Source organism: Mesocricetus auratus, unplaced genomic scaffold, assembly GCF_017639785.1.
Source record: "Mesocricetus auratus isolate SY011 unplaced genomic scaffold, BCM_Maur_2.0 Super-Scaffold_100004, whole genome shotgun sequence".
Lineage (NCBI taxonomy): Eukaryota > Metazoa > Chordata > Mammalia > Rodentia > Cricetidae > Mesocricetus > Mesocricetus auratus.
In genome coordinates, this window is record NW_024429189.1 from 106,328,479 (window position 1) to 106,344,997 (window position 16,519).

At 38.2% G+C, this 16,519-nt stretch overlaps 1 protein-coding gene across 19 annotated transcripts in view; it reads right to left on the reverse strand.

Moving 5' to 3' along the window:
• Positions 1-16,519, reverse strand: part of Tasp1 (taspase 1) — a 219,382-nt gene that overhangs the window by 152,470 nt on the left and 50,393 nt on the right. For 18 of the 19 annotated variants that reach the window (XR_005877447.1, XR_001196398.3, XR_001196399.3 and 15 more), the window contains 2 exons: positions 11,271-11,355; positions 1,212-1,291 (listed from right to left, as the gene is read on the reverse strand). Coding sequence is in view for 16 of the 19 variants with exons in the window: in XM_021226385.2 (XP_021082044.1) it covers positions 1,212-1,291; positions 11,271-11,355 (165 nt within the window). In the remaining 3 variants the exon portion in view is untranslated. The remainder of the gene's footprint in view (positions 1-1,211; positions 1,292-11,270; positions 11,356-16,519) is intronic. The other variant, XM_021226389.2, reaches the window with a different exon arrangement.

Genomic DNA, 16,519 nt, shown 5'->3' on the forward strand with positions numbered 1-16,519 from the left:
TATACCAGATGTCTTGGAATGGCTCTATAAATCAGGCTGGCCTTGAACTGACAGAGATCCACCTGTCTCTGCCTCCCAGGTGCTAGGATTAAAGGTGTGTGCCACCATGCCCAGCTCAGAACAAAGAATTTAATTGGGGGCTTGCCTCTAGTTTCAGGGGGTTATTAGTCCATGATTATCATGGTGGGGAATATGGCAGCAAGCATGCATGGCACTGGAGCAGTAGCTAAGTGATTATATCTGACCAACAAGATGGAGGCCAAGAGACAACAAGACTGAGCCTGGCAGGGGACTTTTGAATCCTCAAAATCCACTCTCAGTGACAGATCTCCTCCAATAAGGCCACAACCCCTAAGCCAAATGTCCAGATATATGCACCTATGGGGGCCCTTCTCATCCAACCACCAGCACTCCATAGTAAGTTTCAGGTCATCTTCAAGAACAAAGTTAATGAATTCCTAACTCAAAATACAAAGCAAGGGGCTGAAGATATTGCTCAGTAGTTAAGAGCCTTTGGTGTTCTTCCTGAGGACCCAGGTTCTATGTCCAGCACCCAAGTCGTAGCTTACAATCAGCTGTAACTCTATTTCTAGGGGAACTGATGCCCTCTTCTGGCCCACTTCACAAACACAATGCATAGACATAGATGCAAGCAAAACAGTCATACACAATAATAATAATAATAATAATAATAATAATAATAATAATAATAATAAATAAAAACAAACTAATCTTAAAAAGTAAAAAACAAAACAAAAAAAGTTAAAAAAAAAGAAATCCTTCCTCAGCTCAAGAGCAGTTAAACACCCTCCTCTTCCTTCCTCTCCTTCAGAGATAGCATTATGGCTTTACCATTCACAATTACTCAAAGTAACCTAAAAATGGTACTTCCGGCATACTTTTACAAACCTAGCATAGTGATTGACATCTACAATCTCGCATTTAGGAGGACTTCCATAAGTATGGGGCCAGTCAGAGCTATATAGGAAGTTCCAGAATAACCTGGGTTGCAGAACAAGACTGCCTCAATAAAAAAAGCAAAGAGGAAACCTCCAGAATAAAAAAGTGATATAAAAAAACAGTAAACTTCACCTATGTTTCACCTATAAGTATTTCAACATAAAAGTGTTCTACCTATGCGTCACAAGAGAAGTAATGTAACACTTTAGGCTTGTTGTTTATACAGCTTAACTCATGAAGGTTTTACTCACTTGTGGTCATGATGCTAGGAGGGCAAGAGGGTATTCCATGATCCACTGCCCATCTGTAGGCTCCTTCTCCAACTAAAAAGCTGACAACAAAAAAGTTATTCTTTTAAAAATACATAGTGTCATCTTCTACAGTCAATAAGTTATAGAAGTATATCATATGACAAAGTCACGTCTGAGAGATACAAGTAATTCTAGGGTTGACACAAAATAAGATGTTCAAAGTTTCTTTTAAATTTTTCCTCATTAGAAGTAATTGATGTAGAAATTGGAAAAGATTAACAATAAAAAGTGAAAGTAACTTCCTAATGAAAATGAGATTTCTCTTTGATGCACATATTATAAAGTTTATTTTATACAATCTGTTCAATCAGGTTAAGAGTCTAAATGAATGTCTTCAGACTTGCTATTCTAGTCTAGAGCTAAATCTGTACAAACACATTGGCATGCTTACAATATTAAGTTCACTGCAGCAAAGAGGTACACAGAATGCTCAGAATCATTTTCACTCTAGTGAGTAAATACTTAAATACATCCCAAAGGGGATTTTCAACCCTATAATACAATTTTTACTATCAAAAGGGGAACAGGGCACTTCGAATTTATGGAACACTAAGACGAATTTCCAAAGACGTCAAAAAGCATGCCAACACAAGGAACAATCCTATTCTCTAAGTATGTCATGAGGTAAACTGTAATTGTAAGCCACAAACTGTAACAATCACTTCATCTTCTTCCACAACTGGCTACTTAAAGAGCCCAACCAGCAAGTAACGAAGCCCTTGAACATGTGCCTGGTTGTCAGTCTCCTAGTCTCTGTTTTTTGTTTCTAATCATTCCCACATTAAAACTTAAGAGCAGGAGCTGGGGAAATCAGTGGTGAAGAGTACCTACTGCTCTTGCAAAGGGCCCATGCTCCTTTCCCAGTGTCTATGCCCAGAGGCTTATGACCACTCATAACTCCAGTTCCAAGAGATCTAACTCTATCTTCTGACCTTTGTAGGCACCTGAATTCATTTACACATACTTCTACACAACAGACATATACAAATATAATTTTTAAAAATACATTAAAACAAACTGGGTGGTGGTGGCTCACACCTTTAATCCCAGCACTCAGGAGGCAGAGGCAGGCAGATCTCTGTGAGTTGAAGGCCAGCCTGGTCTACAGACCAAGTCCCAAGACAGCCTCCAAAACAATACAGAGAAACCCTGTCTCAGAAAACAAAACAAAAAACAAAAAAAATTGTGTGTGTGTGTGTGTGTGTGTGTGTGTGTGTGTGTGTGTGTGTGTGTATATATATCAAAATAAGCATCAAGAGTAGTAAATACTGAAGTCTTTATATTCAGTCATTACTAACACTAGTAAGAAATTTTGCACTTCCATGCAATCAAAACTATCAGAAAGCAACTTTTGAGCCAGGCAGTGGTGGCATCCACCTTTAATGATAGCACTCAGGAAGCAGAAACAGGTGCATCTCTAGGAGTTTGAGGCCAGGCTGGTCTACAAAGCAAGTTCTAGGAGAACTAGGGTTACACACAGATAGACCCTCCCTCAACAACTCAAAAAAAAAAAAAAAAGAAAAAGAAAAACCAAACAAATAAATGAATAAATGAATAAATAAATTGAGCAAGCAGGCAATGTTTGAAACTACAAAAGACCCCATGGTCAGAAAGCTTATGGCAACCACAAAAATGAACCAAATATTTATTGTGCTATGAACACTTTTAAATGCCCGAGATACTTAAAAATCTACAGAGATTAAATGATAAAAATTTCAGTAAGCACCCAGAAACAAAACAAATGATGCCAAAGAAAAATTAAGTGATTAATTACAGTAACTGTTATCTTTACATTGAGACTACAATGGAGAAAACACTGGGGAAAAAAAAGAGGAGAGAACCAACTGAAATGTTCAAATTTCTGTCATAATGGTCACTGGAAATAAAAGCTGTCACGCAAAATTCAGAGTAACTAAAACAAAACTTTAGGTGTAAGATTTCAGCTACCATTATGCCACCTTTAGTTCTTCCTTTTTCTATAGAAAAAAAAACTTGATTTGTTTAAGTCCTTCCATTAATATAAAAACATAAACCAGATGGTAAAATATTAAGTGATCAATCAAGGCAGAAGTTTGGGCTGAACCTAGTATGTTTTCAATACCTCAGATAGTCATCTAGGATTCAACCTCAGCATCCAAAATCACTGGCATTTGATATACAGTTCTTAAATTTCATTCTTTCACCAAATAAAACCAATCTAGAGCATGGGAAAAAGGTTCAGTTGGTAAAGTGTTTGCCTACCGAGCTAGATAGTTTTATGTTAACTTGACACAAGCTATAGCCATCTGAGAGGACAGAACTACCATTGATAAATGCCTCCATAAGATCAGGCTATAGGCAAACCTGAAGGACATTTTCTTAATTAGCAATTAATGGGGAAGGGCTCACCCCATCGTGGGTGGTGCCATACCTGGGCTATAAGAAAGCAGGCTGAGCAAGCCATGAAGAGAGAGAGAGTATGCCAAGTAAACACTCCTACATGGCATTAGTTCCTGCCTCTAGGTTCCTGTCCTATTTGAGTTCCTGTCCTGACTTCCTATATGATAGACTATGATGTAGAAGTATAAGCCAAATAAATCCTTTTTCACCAAGTTGCTTTTGGTCATGGTGTTTCATCACAGCAATAGTAACCCTAAATAGTATACCTAGCATGCATGTACTTCTGAGTTTGATCCCTTGATCCACATTGGGAGTTGAGGCCAACATGGAATACATGAGAACTTGTTTCAAACTTTGATATAATCTAAGTCATTCTGAAATATTTTAGGCACTTTGTCAATATTTAGAAGTCTTTTATAGATGTTATAAAGCATATTAAATGGTAATCTTTGTTTACCATCAAAGCCGTCTAGGAATTCACCACCACATGAAATGCTTTTAATATTTCAATGTAAAACTTTTGCAAAATGTTTATGTGTATGTATGACAATACATATGTATACATATGTAGTGGGGCATGTAAAAAGAAAAAAAACAATTTCTAGAACAGTAGGTACCAACTTAAATTTCCTTTGAAATATGTTCTGAATCTCAAAGGAGAAAACTTTAAAGGAGATTCGTACAAACCCATTTAAAAGCCCATTAACTCTACCATAGTAAGACATGCCCACTACTGTTCTTCCTTCCACTAAACCTCAACTGTCTTAGAGTTGCACTGATCTCACTGATAACTGTTTTGTTTTGTTTTGTTTTTGCTTGCCTTACTGTGTGTGCACAAACCCCAAGCCCACTCCAATCAATTCTCAAACAAACCAGTCAATAGAATCCTTGCAAAACACAAGTCAGAACTCATGTCTATGACTGTTAATAAGGCCAAGAACCTGAGATTAGGTAGGTCACAGGACCTAAGAGAAAACCTACTACTATTTATTATTCTACTAGATGAATACAATATTAAACCAATACCCAGACTTATCACTATACCCATAGACAAGTGCACCTCTCAACCCTCATCAGAGAAGCTTATTTTTGCAATAGACAGCGATTAATACAATAACCCACAACTGGTCACCATGCAGCTATTACAAGATAACAAGGTGTTCAACCCTAAATGCAACATCTACATCATACTCTTTTCTTTTAAGGCTCAAGGATCCTCTCAGAAGAGGGTATGGAAGGAGTATAAGGAGCCAGATATAATGGATGACTACAGTAAACAGTAACGTGTTTTCTGGAGACAGCAGTAGAGCAGTTGTGCATACGAAACGACAGCAACTGAGCAGCATGCACAGGATATTCACAAAAGCAAGCCAGACAAAAGTAGGGAGGTGATCAGGAAATCCCACCTCTAGCTGAGAAGCTATTGGCAACTTACAGCTACTTGGAAGGGAAAATCAGTTCTGTAAAGGGTTATGGTCCCTGAGAGGCTATCTATGTTCTAGAAGATGACCCAGGAATTAAGTGAATTCTATGAGTTTAAAAACAGAAAAGAAAACATGTGAGATTGGGAATAAATGGGGGGAGAAGTTGAAGGGGAGGGAGTGGAGGGGGTAAATAGATCAAGACACATTAGTCATATATGAAATTCTCAATAACAAACTAAAGGTACAAGAGAAAATACTAGGCATTGGATTTAAATAATGATTTCTATCATTTCATTGTGCATCATAAACACATGCAATTGAAAATAAATTAGGCTACTCACTACTTAAAGCTCATGAACATAAAGCAAAAGAGCTCACTGTACTAGGAGCATGCACTAAACAAAAACGGAATTTGTGTGAGAGGATAATGGATATATGTGTAATATATGTATGATGTATGCAGTGTGTGCAATGTATGTGTAATGTGTGCGATGTGTATATGTGTATGCTATATGTATGATGTGCAAGTAATGTGTGTGATATATATAATGTGATGTCTTTGTGGTGTGTAATGTGTGAGATGTGTGTGAAATGTTGTGATATGTGTGTGATGTGTGTATGTGTTCCTACATCCATGCATGTGACATGAAAACACTAGAGGTCAATGCCAGGTGTCTCCCTCTATCATTTTTTTCTTGTTTTTGAATCAAGGTCTCTCAGTGAACTGCCAGCTCATCATTTCAAAAACACTGGCTAGTTAGCCAGCCAGGGATTCACTTGTTTCTGTGCTCCTCCCCCAGTGTAGGGATTATAGGCATGTAGTACCATACAGGCCTTTTACTTGAATGTTATAACTCAAAACACTTTACCTACTAAGCTAACTGCTAAGGATGCTTCATTATTTAAAAAAAATTTTTTTCAAAAATATATAACCAATTTGATTTGAAAATTTATGTCCTCCAATCTGAAAAATTTCACATCCTTAAATCCAATTCTGAACAATTTTAGGATGGTATTAGGACATGTGACCTATGAAGGAAGATTAGGTGATTCGTCCCAGAGAGAGCCCAACTGAATAGGGCTAGGGTCCAAGGAACAGCTTTGCCCTCTCACCGTACAATGCAGCCAGCAAGCTCCACATCAGAAAAACATACACTACTGCTGCTAAGTTCCTGACCTTGGACTCCTCAGCTTTAAAACTGTAAGAAATAAATTATTGTTTTAAGCTACCCAGTCTATGACATTTTGTTACAGCACTGAAATTAATAGATCACTGTCTGCTTTAGTAATTATGAACATACTATCACTTTTACTCATGTACAACACTTACACAATTATTTTGAAGGAAACCCAAGATATGATATGATTTCAACTACAAATATCTTAGTATTTATCTCAAAAATGTTAATATAGGATCTCTCCATGTACCCAGACTGGCCTTAACTCACAACCATCCTGACTTAGTCTCCCCCAAGTGATGGGAATATAGGTAGGGACCATGACATCAAGACAAAAATTTCTTTCTCTTTACAAAAACCAAGCATACACATAACCAATATTGGAAAAACTATCACACACCCATAATCCCAGTAACTCAAGAGCTGAGGTAGAAGGACTACAATGAGAATGAAGCCTGCCTGGGCTACGCTGTGAGTTTCAAGCCAGCATAGGTTACAGTGTCTCCATAATAAATAAAGAAATAGGCCAGGCGGTGGTGGCGCACACCTTTAATCCCAGCACTCGGGAGGCAGAGGCAGGCGGATCTCTGTGAGTTCCAGGTCAGGCTGGACCGACAGCCTCCAAAACAATACAGAGAAACCCTGTCTCGTAAAACCAAAAATAAATAAAGAAATAGATAAATGAACAAATCCTTGGCATAAAAAAAAATCTCCCTCTGCCTTCCTTCTCCTGTGAGCTATAGAGATAAAATGAGCACTTTATTTAAGACATCTTAGGAAAGGCCCATTGTATGTACTTATTCTCTGTCCCTTAAACTGGTCTACTGCTTTAACAAGTAACACCTGGTTGTTAAGTTTTTCCATTTTCACCTGATAGGTGTTCTGACTTCACAAGTGGCAGTCAGCAAATAAACAATAGACACTTGTTGAATAAATAGATGGACATGTGATGAGTAACTAGATGAGTATAAACACAGTGTGATATGAGTGGATTCCCCCCAAATTTCTAACACATAAAGACATGTATAGGACTCAAGTTCCATTACCTCAAACTGTATCTTATTCTAATAAATTATGTAACATTGTAAGACAATGCATGCAACCCATATAAACTACAATGTACAAAGGTAGTATTAGTCAATTATCATTACACATATTAGGTTCCAAACTTAAAGTTCTAACTCTTTCACTAGAAAGCATATTGCATGCCTGGAAAGTGTCACATCAGTATGTAAGAAGAGATAAATCATAATATCAAATATTATGAGGGACTAGGAGAGAGTGAATGAATTTCTACGAATCAAATTAATAAAAAGCACATTTTGGACTTCCGCTACTCAGGTGCAGGTCACAGCAATCAGAAGAACAGTGAGTGACCCAGCTGCCAGCTGGCCACACCAGTAAGAAAAACAGATTCAGGCCACATCGCTCAGAAGAACAGAGACCAAGCTAACTGCCAGAAGGCGTGCTCCCAACTTAGACAGAGACTTCTTACCAGATCAGTGGTCACACCTGCCACCAGAAATCCTGGTACAAAGACCAGAAGACCAAAGAGGAAACAGAAACCAAGGAACAAAGCACCCATCCAACAAAGACAAACTCAGAAGTCAGCACTTAGACCTATTATCATGCCAAACCCAGATGCCTAATTGCCAGTGTAAGACACAATAAACAAAAGCCAGAACACTATGACAACAGCAAAGTCCAGCTATCCTATGAAAGCAAGACCTGAATACTCCAACATAGTGGAAGCACAACAAAAAGACCTGAAACTCAACTCTATGAAGACGACAGAGGTCCTTAAAGTCAAGGACAAGAAAAAAATTAGAGGAAATCAATTAATCCCTTAAAGAATGCCCCCCCACAAAGTACCTTCATAAAGAGATTAGAGATCCCATACCAGCAACTTAGTGGCACACCTGAAAGCTCCTGAACAAAAGAAGCAAACAAACCCAAGAGAGTAGACTAGAGAAAATAATCTGAGGACTGAAATCAATAAAATAGAAACAAAGAGAACAACACAAAGAAACAATAAAACAAAGAGTTGGTTCTTTGATAGAATCAAGATAGACAAACCCTTATCTACACTAAAAGACACAGAGAGAATATTCAAAATAGCAAAATCAGAAACAAAAAGGAGGATATAACAGCAGATACAGAATAAATCCAGAGAATCATTTGTATTCCACAAAATTGGAAAGGCTAAAAGAAATGGACAGTTTGTTGGCTAGATTCCACTTAGCAAAGCTAAATCAAAATCAAATAAATGAATTAAATAAAGTTATAAAGTGTCCTAAACAAAAGAAAAATTTTTCAAAGTCCAGATAGATGGTTTTAGCACAGAATTCTACCAGACTTTCAAAGAGAAATAAATGCCAATATCCCTCAATTACAGAAGGAATATTACCAAATTCATTTCATAAGGCCACAGTCACCCTGATACCTAAACACACAAAGATTCAACAAAGAAAATTGGTAAATTCTCAGAAAATTGGGAATTGATAATACCTCAAGACCCAGCTACACCACTCCTGGACATAGACCCAAAGGATGTTTCATCCTATCACAAGGACACTTGCTCAACTATGTTCACAGTAACTTTATTAATAATAACCAAAAAGCGGAAAACAACCTAAATGTCCCTCAACCAAACAATCAATAAAGAAAATGTGGTACATTTACGCAATGGAGTATTACTCAGCTGTTAAAAAACAGTGACATCATGAAATTTGCTGGCTAATGAATGGAAGGAACAGGTGGGGTTGGGAACAGAAGAGATTAACATGAGAGGTGAATAGAATACTAGGAGAAATTACTGAACTGGGGGGTGAAGTAGAACCTAGTGCAATGGAATTTATCAGAGTAACCCTAGCAAAGACTCCTAGTAAAAGGTGACATGGAGCCTGAATCAGACATCTTCTGGAACCAGGCAAGGCCTCAAGTGGAGGGTTTGGGACACCAATCCAGCCACGAAACCTTCAACCTACAGTTTGTCCTGCCTGCAGAGTGTTCTGGGACGAAAGCCCAATAGAACTGTCCTCAAAGAGACCAGAGACACTTCATCCAGCAGCCAATGGTAGTAAATGCAGAGTCCCATTGCCAAACATTAGGTGGAACTTGGGAATCTTGTGAGAGGCAGGAAGGATGGAAGGAATCTAAGACATCAGGGGTAGGCAAGATGCATAGAATCAATTGACCCAGACTCTTGGGACTTACAAAAATCTAGAGGCCTATATGGGTCTGATCTAGGTCCTCTGCATATATGTTATGGCTAAGTAGCTTGATGTTCTTATAGGAATCCTTACAGTGGAAACAGGGACAGTCACTTATGGGGCCCTTTTCCTCCTACTGGGTTGCCTTGTCCACCCTTGATGTGATGGTATGTACCTGGACTTACTGTATATTATGTTATATTTAGTTGATGTTCCTGGGAGCCCTGCTCTTCACTTAGGGGAGTTAAAGGACATATGGATCTGGAGGAGAAGGGAGACTGTCGGGGAAAGGAAGCGGAAACAGTGGTAGGGATGTAATATATGGGATGAGTAATTTTTTTTAAATCTTAAAAGCATCTTTTCTTTAAAAAAGTAAAATACAACATAAACTCAAAAAAAGATACATCTTGTTAAATTAATACAGGGGACTGGAAGAATCTATTTTTAAACTACTATAATTATACAGGTGAGCTTCCCAGTATGTAAAGATTTTTCACTAGTAGGCAAAATAGAGAAACAGAATAAACTTATCATCTTGTCTGAATTAATGAGAAAAAAAGCAAAATAAGAAAATGGAGTTTTATTAGACACTAGGCAACAAAGGACTGTTACCCTGTTGAAAAGAAAAGAAAAACATAAAAGCCACCTTGCTGTACTCAGAGAGCTAGCTCACTTGTATGAGTTCTAAAGCAAAATAAGAAAATGGAGTTTTATTAGACACTAGGCAACAAAGGACTGTTACCCTGTTGAAAAGAAAAGAAAAACATAAAAGCCACCTTGCTGTACTCAGAGAGCTAGCTCACTTGTATGAGTTCTAGAGTTTCTAGCCCAACAGTCCAGGAGCCCAGCAGTCTGTAAAGCAAAGAGAAGGATGGAACTGGGCCACCTGAAGCCAAAAGGGCTAGAATTCACAGGGCAAAGTTCAACAGAGAAACCAACTGCAGAGAGAGGACTCCAGAGAGCTGAAGAAAGCAGCTCTGTAGTGCATTGCTGAGTGAAGATCACAGCCTAAGAAAGGAAATTACCCAAAGCCCTGAAGCATGCAGTCTGTCAGTTGTAAAGGAAACGACCCCAAGTTCAGACATTGCCAGGAAGACCTTGGGCTCCTACCAACCAAAAGGAACTTCTACACTCTCACGTCATCTGCTATAGCAGTCCTGACACTTTTGCCTTAGAGTAAGACAAAATTATCTCAAGGCTAAATGTATTCTCTAGGCTTGTGAAAGGCTAAAGCAGGACTTAAAAGGACCAAACTTTTTAAATAATATAACCACATCCTGCAGTAAAATTTTAGAATGTCTACTAAAATATAAAAACATTCAAAGACTGAATCCCCTTAACTTGCAAGTCTGTCCTACTGACCTTTTTATCCTTTTTATTTTTTCTCAGTGAATAAGGTAAAAGATAAAACATTGTTAATTATTAGTAATGGATAATAGTTGCATCATGACAACTTACAATATGCAATGTATATTTTTCAAAGAATGTGCCAAAACTAATTATACAATAGGCTCCAGAATCTATGACGGGTTCTGGATTTCACAACAAAATAACCCTAACTGATCACTCGGTGACACAAAATCCTCTTGAAGATTAATGACACACAAATCCAGAAGTTAACTTCAACCTCCTTTGATCCATAAGGTTCTATTCCATCTGGAGTTCATCTACTTTAGAGGTTCCACAAAAACAGAACAAAGTATCTCTTAGTCTAAAGATTTGACACAATCAGTCAGTCCGCTATGGATTAAAGGAGCCTTCAAACACTAACCACCCAAGACAGAAGAAGAGGAACAAAGTGGTTACCAGGGAGGAATTCTGCCTGCAGAGAGCTTGCCCTTCTGCCCTTCACACAAGAGTCTGTTTGCAACTGAGACTGGATTCTTGATTCCTACAAAAATAAAATTGGCATAAAAAGAAATCAGAAATGTATTCATACTTCTCCACTTTGTTTTGTGCTGTTTCAATAAGACAACTTTAAAATACATTGAAAATTATTTACAGGCACCAAATGTACTAATACAAACTTAAACACAATAAAAACTTAAAATGTAGTCTACAGCAGAATTTTTCAACCTGTGGGTCACGACCCCTTTGGGTGTAATGACCCTTCACAGTAGACGGCTAAGACTACCTGCATGTGAGATGTTTATGTTATAATTCATTAACCATAGCAAAATTACAGCTATGAAGCAACAAAAAAATAATTTTATGGTTGGGGAGGGGTCACCACAACAGGAGGAACACTATTGAAGAGTTGCAGCACTAGGAAGGATGACAATCACTGGTCTTGGGGAACACTGACCTGAGACTAAGAAGTTTTAATTTTTAAACACCGTGGTAATATGGTATATATCTATATTCAGCAAGAAATGATGGGTCATATACTAGTTCTATTTCTGGGAGCTCTCCACACTGATTTCCACAATGGTTGTATTAATTTGCACCCCCACTGTGACTAATGGTTTCTTTCTCTGTACATCCTCTCCAATGTTTGCTGTAATAATTTGGATAATATGCATGTTGGTTATGGTGAGGTGATATCTCAAAGTCATTTAGTTTTGCATTTCTTTTTCTTCTAGAGCTTTCAGGAACAAGGCATGGTTGTCCACTCACTATATCTCTTCAATATTGTACTTGAAGTTCTAACTAGAGCAATTAGCACTGAAGGAGATCAAGGGGATACAAATTGGAAAGGAAGAAATCAAACTTTCACTATTTGCAGATCATCTGATAGTTTACATAAGTGACCCAAAAAATTCTACAAGGGAACTCCTACAGCTGATAAACACCTTCAGCAAAGTGGAAGGATACAAGATTAACTCAAAAAAAAAAAAAACAAAGAAAAATCAGTAGCACTCCTATATATAGACGATAAATGGGCTAAGAAAGAAATCAGAGAACATCACCATCCCAATAGCCACAAACAACATAAAATATCATGGGGTAACTGTATGACAAGAACTTGGAGTCCTTCCATGCATGAAGTCTCAGTGAGGAGGCCACAGAAATCACTGGGGCCTTGGGTAGTAGAACAGTGTTTACCATGGTTTATGAATGATCTTTGGGAGCCCATTCCAAATAGAGGGATGCTCTCTCAGCCTGGACACATGGGGAAGGGCTTAGGTCCTGCCCTGGATGAAATGACAGACTTTAGAGATCCACCCAAGGAGGGCCTCACCCTCCCTGGGGAATGATGTGGGGATTGGGTGGGGGCCTGGGGGTCTGTTGGAGGGACAAGGGAAGGGGTGGGAGAGGGATCTGGGATTGACATGTGAAGCATTCATGTTTCTAATTTAAATAAAAACATTACCAAAAAAAAAAAAAAAAAGAACTTGGAGTTTTTAAAGAAAGAAATTAAAGATACCAAAAAATGGAAAGATATTGGTGGCAAATACCAAAAACTGGCTGGTAAGATACAATCCTTAAAAAGACCAGCCAATGAGTCCCCTCCAGCCCCTACCTAGTGCTTGAAATGAGTCCAGCCTCTGCTCTGGGACCCAACTCCTGACATCGCCCTGTTTTCTTCTCCCTGGGCAAGTCCTGTAACTAGAGAGGAACCACTCCACCGGAAAGGATCTATCACCCTGAGCCCGGCCACACCTCAGCATTCAGTCCCCTCCAGCCCCTGCCCTGTGCTTAAGGTGAGCCAAGGCTCTGCTCTGGGCCCTGACTCCTGACATTGCCCTGCCTCTGTGTCCCTGGGCATGCCCCATGCCTACAGAGGACCCACCCCACTGAAAAGGATCACCCAGAGTCTGGTCACACCTCAGCATTCAGTCCCCCTCAGCCCCTGCCCTATACTTCAGTCTTCAGGCCCCTCCAATCTCCACACCAGGAGAGAAAGAGACCCCACGAGATCCCACTGGAAGAAGGAATGGGAAGACAGCAATATAGAAACACAGCCAACAAAGTAAGAACCAGTATGACACCACCAGAGTCTAGAAACTCTACACCAGCAAAACCTGAACATCCCAACACAAATGTAAGAGAAAAGAATGACCTTCAAAACAACCTCAGAAAATGACAAAGGTCCTCAGAGAGGATATGAGAAAACCCCTTAAAGAAATAGAAGAAAAAACAAACCAAAAAATGCAAGAAATCAACAAATCTCTAAAAGAAAGCCAAGAAAAAAACAATCAAACAGATGAAGGAAATAATTCAAACAATTCAAGACCTGAAAACTGAAATGGAAACACAAGCTGAGGTAATGCTGGAAATAGAAAAGCTGAATAAACAATCAGGAACTACAGATGCAAGCATAACTAACAGAATACAAGAGATGGAAGACAGAATATCATGCACTGAAGATAAACTACAGGAAATAGATTTATCGAAAGTCTTAAATCCAACAAATCTTTAACACAAATAACCAGGAAATATGGACAACATGAAAAGACCAAACCTAAGAATAATATGTATAGAAGAATGTGAAGAAGCCTCGCTCAATGGTGCAGAAAAGATATTCAACAAAATCATAAAAGAAAACTTTCCCAACCTGAAGGAGAGGCCTCTGAAAGTACAAGAAGCTTATCAAACACCAAATAGACTGGACCAAAAAAAAAGGTACCCTCACCACATAATAATCAAAACACTAAACATACAGAATAAAGAAAGAATATTAAGAGCAGCTAAGTAAAAAGGCCAAGTAACATATAAAGGAAAGCCCATCGGAATTACACCTGACTTCTCCATGGAAACTAAGAAAACCAGAAGGTCCTGGAAAGATGTGCTACAAACACTAAGCGATCACAGATTCTAGCTCAGACTACTATTACCAGCAAAACTCTCAAGCACTATAGATGGAGAAAACAAGATATTCCATGACAAAACAAGATTTACACAATATGTATCCACAAATGCAGCCCTACAGAAAGTTCTAGAAGGAAAACTCCAAATCAAGGAAGTTAACTACACTCAAAATAACATGGGCAATAGATAATCTTACTTTACTAGAAGTCAGAAATAGGGTAAAAATAAACACACAAAACCACCACCAAAAACGGATCTATAGCAAATAAGAATCAACAATGGTCATTAATATCCCTGAATATCAATGGTATTAAGTCACCTATAAAAAGACACAGGCTAACAGAATGGATACGAAGATAGAATCCATCATTCTGCTGCATACAAGAAACATACCTCAATTGCAAAGACAGACGTTGCCTCAATGTAAAGGGTTGGGAAAAGATGTTCCAATCAAATGGTCGTCAGAAACAAGCAGGGGTAGCTATCCTAATATCTAACAAAATAGACTTCAAACTAAAATTAATCAAAAGAGATGAAGGTCATTTCATATTAATCATAGGAAAAATCCATCAGGATGAAGTCTCAATTCTAAACATCTATGTCCCAAATACAAAGGCAGCCACATTCATAAAAGAAACATTACCAGAACTCAAATCATACATTAAACCCTACACATTTATAGTGGAATACTTCAACACCCAACTCTCACTACGGGACAGGTCCACCAGACAGAAACTTAAAAAAGAAACAATAGAAATAACAGAAGTTATGACCCAATTGGGTTAAACAAACATCCATAGAACATTCCATTCAAACACAAAAGAATATATACCTTCTTCTAAGCACCACATGGAACTTTCTCTAAAATCGCTCACATACTTGGCAATAAAGCAAACCTCAACAGATACAAAAAAAAATTGGGATAACCCCCTGTATCTTATCAGACCACCAAGGCTTAAAATTAGAATTTAACATCAACACAAATTTCAGAAATCCCACAAACACATGGAAATTGAACAATGCTCAATTGAATCACCCCTGGATAAAGGAAGAAATAAAGAAAGAAATCAAACACCTCCTAGAATTTAATGCACAACATACCCAACCTATGGAATACTCTGAAAGCAGTTCTAAGAGGAAAATTCATAGCACTAAAAGCCCACATGAAGAAACTAGAGAATTGCCACACTAGAAAATTAACAGAACACCTAAAGGTGCTAGGACAAAAAAAAAAAAAGGGAAACTCACCCAGGAGGTGTAGATGCCAGGAAATTATCAAACTGAGGGCTGACATCAATAAAGTAGAAACAAAGAAAACATACAAACAATCAATGAAACAAAGACTTGGTTCTTTGAGAAAATCAACAAGATAGACAAACCTTTATACAACCTAACCAAAAGACAGAGAGAGAACATGCTAATTAACAAATGAAAATGGGGACATAACAACGGACACTGAGGAATCCAAAGAATCATCAGGTCATACTTTGAAAACCTGTACTCCACTAAATTGGAAAATTTAAAGGAAATGGATGATTTTCTGGATATGTATCACCAAAATTAAATCAAGAAGAGACAAACAATTTAAACAGAACTATAACCCCTAAAGAAATAGAAGCAGCCATAAAAAGCCTTCCAACCGAAAAAATTCCAGGGCTAGACCTGTATAAGAAGAAATTGGAGTCTTTAAAGAAAGAAATTAAAGATACCAGAAAATGGAAACATCTCCCATTATTTTGGATAGGTAGGATCAACATAGCAAAAATGACTACCTTTTTTTTTTTTTTTCGAGACAGGGTTTCTCTGTATTGTTTTGGAGGCTGTCGGTCCAGCCCGGCCTCGAACTCACAGAGATCCGCCTGCCTCTGCCTCCCAAGTGCTGGGATTAAAGGTGTGAGCCACCACCACCCAGCAAAAATGACTATCTTACCAAAAGTAATCTACAGATTCAATGTAATTCCTAGCAAAATACCAGCATAATTTTTCACAGACCTCGAAAGGACAATCCTCAACTTTATATGGAAAAGCAAAAGACCCAGGATAACCAAAACAACCCTGTACAATAAAGGAACTTCAGGAGGCATCACCATCCCTGACTTCAAGCTGTACTATAGAGTTATAGTACTGAAAACAGCTTGGTATTGGCACAAAAACAGACAGGTAAACCAATGGAATCAAATCAAAGACCCTGATATCAACCCACATACCTTTGAACACCTGATCTTTGACAAAGAAGCTAAAACTATACAATGGAAAAAAGAAAGTATCTTCAACAAGTGGTGCTGGAAACTGGATGCTGACAT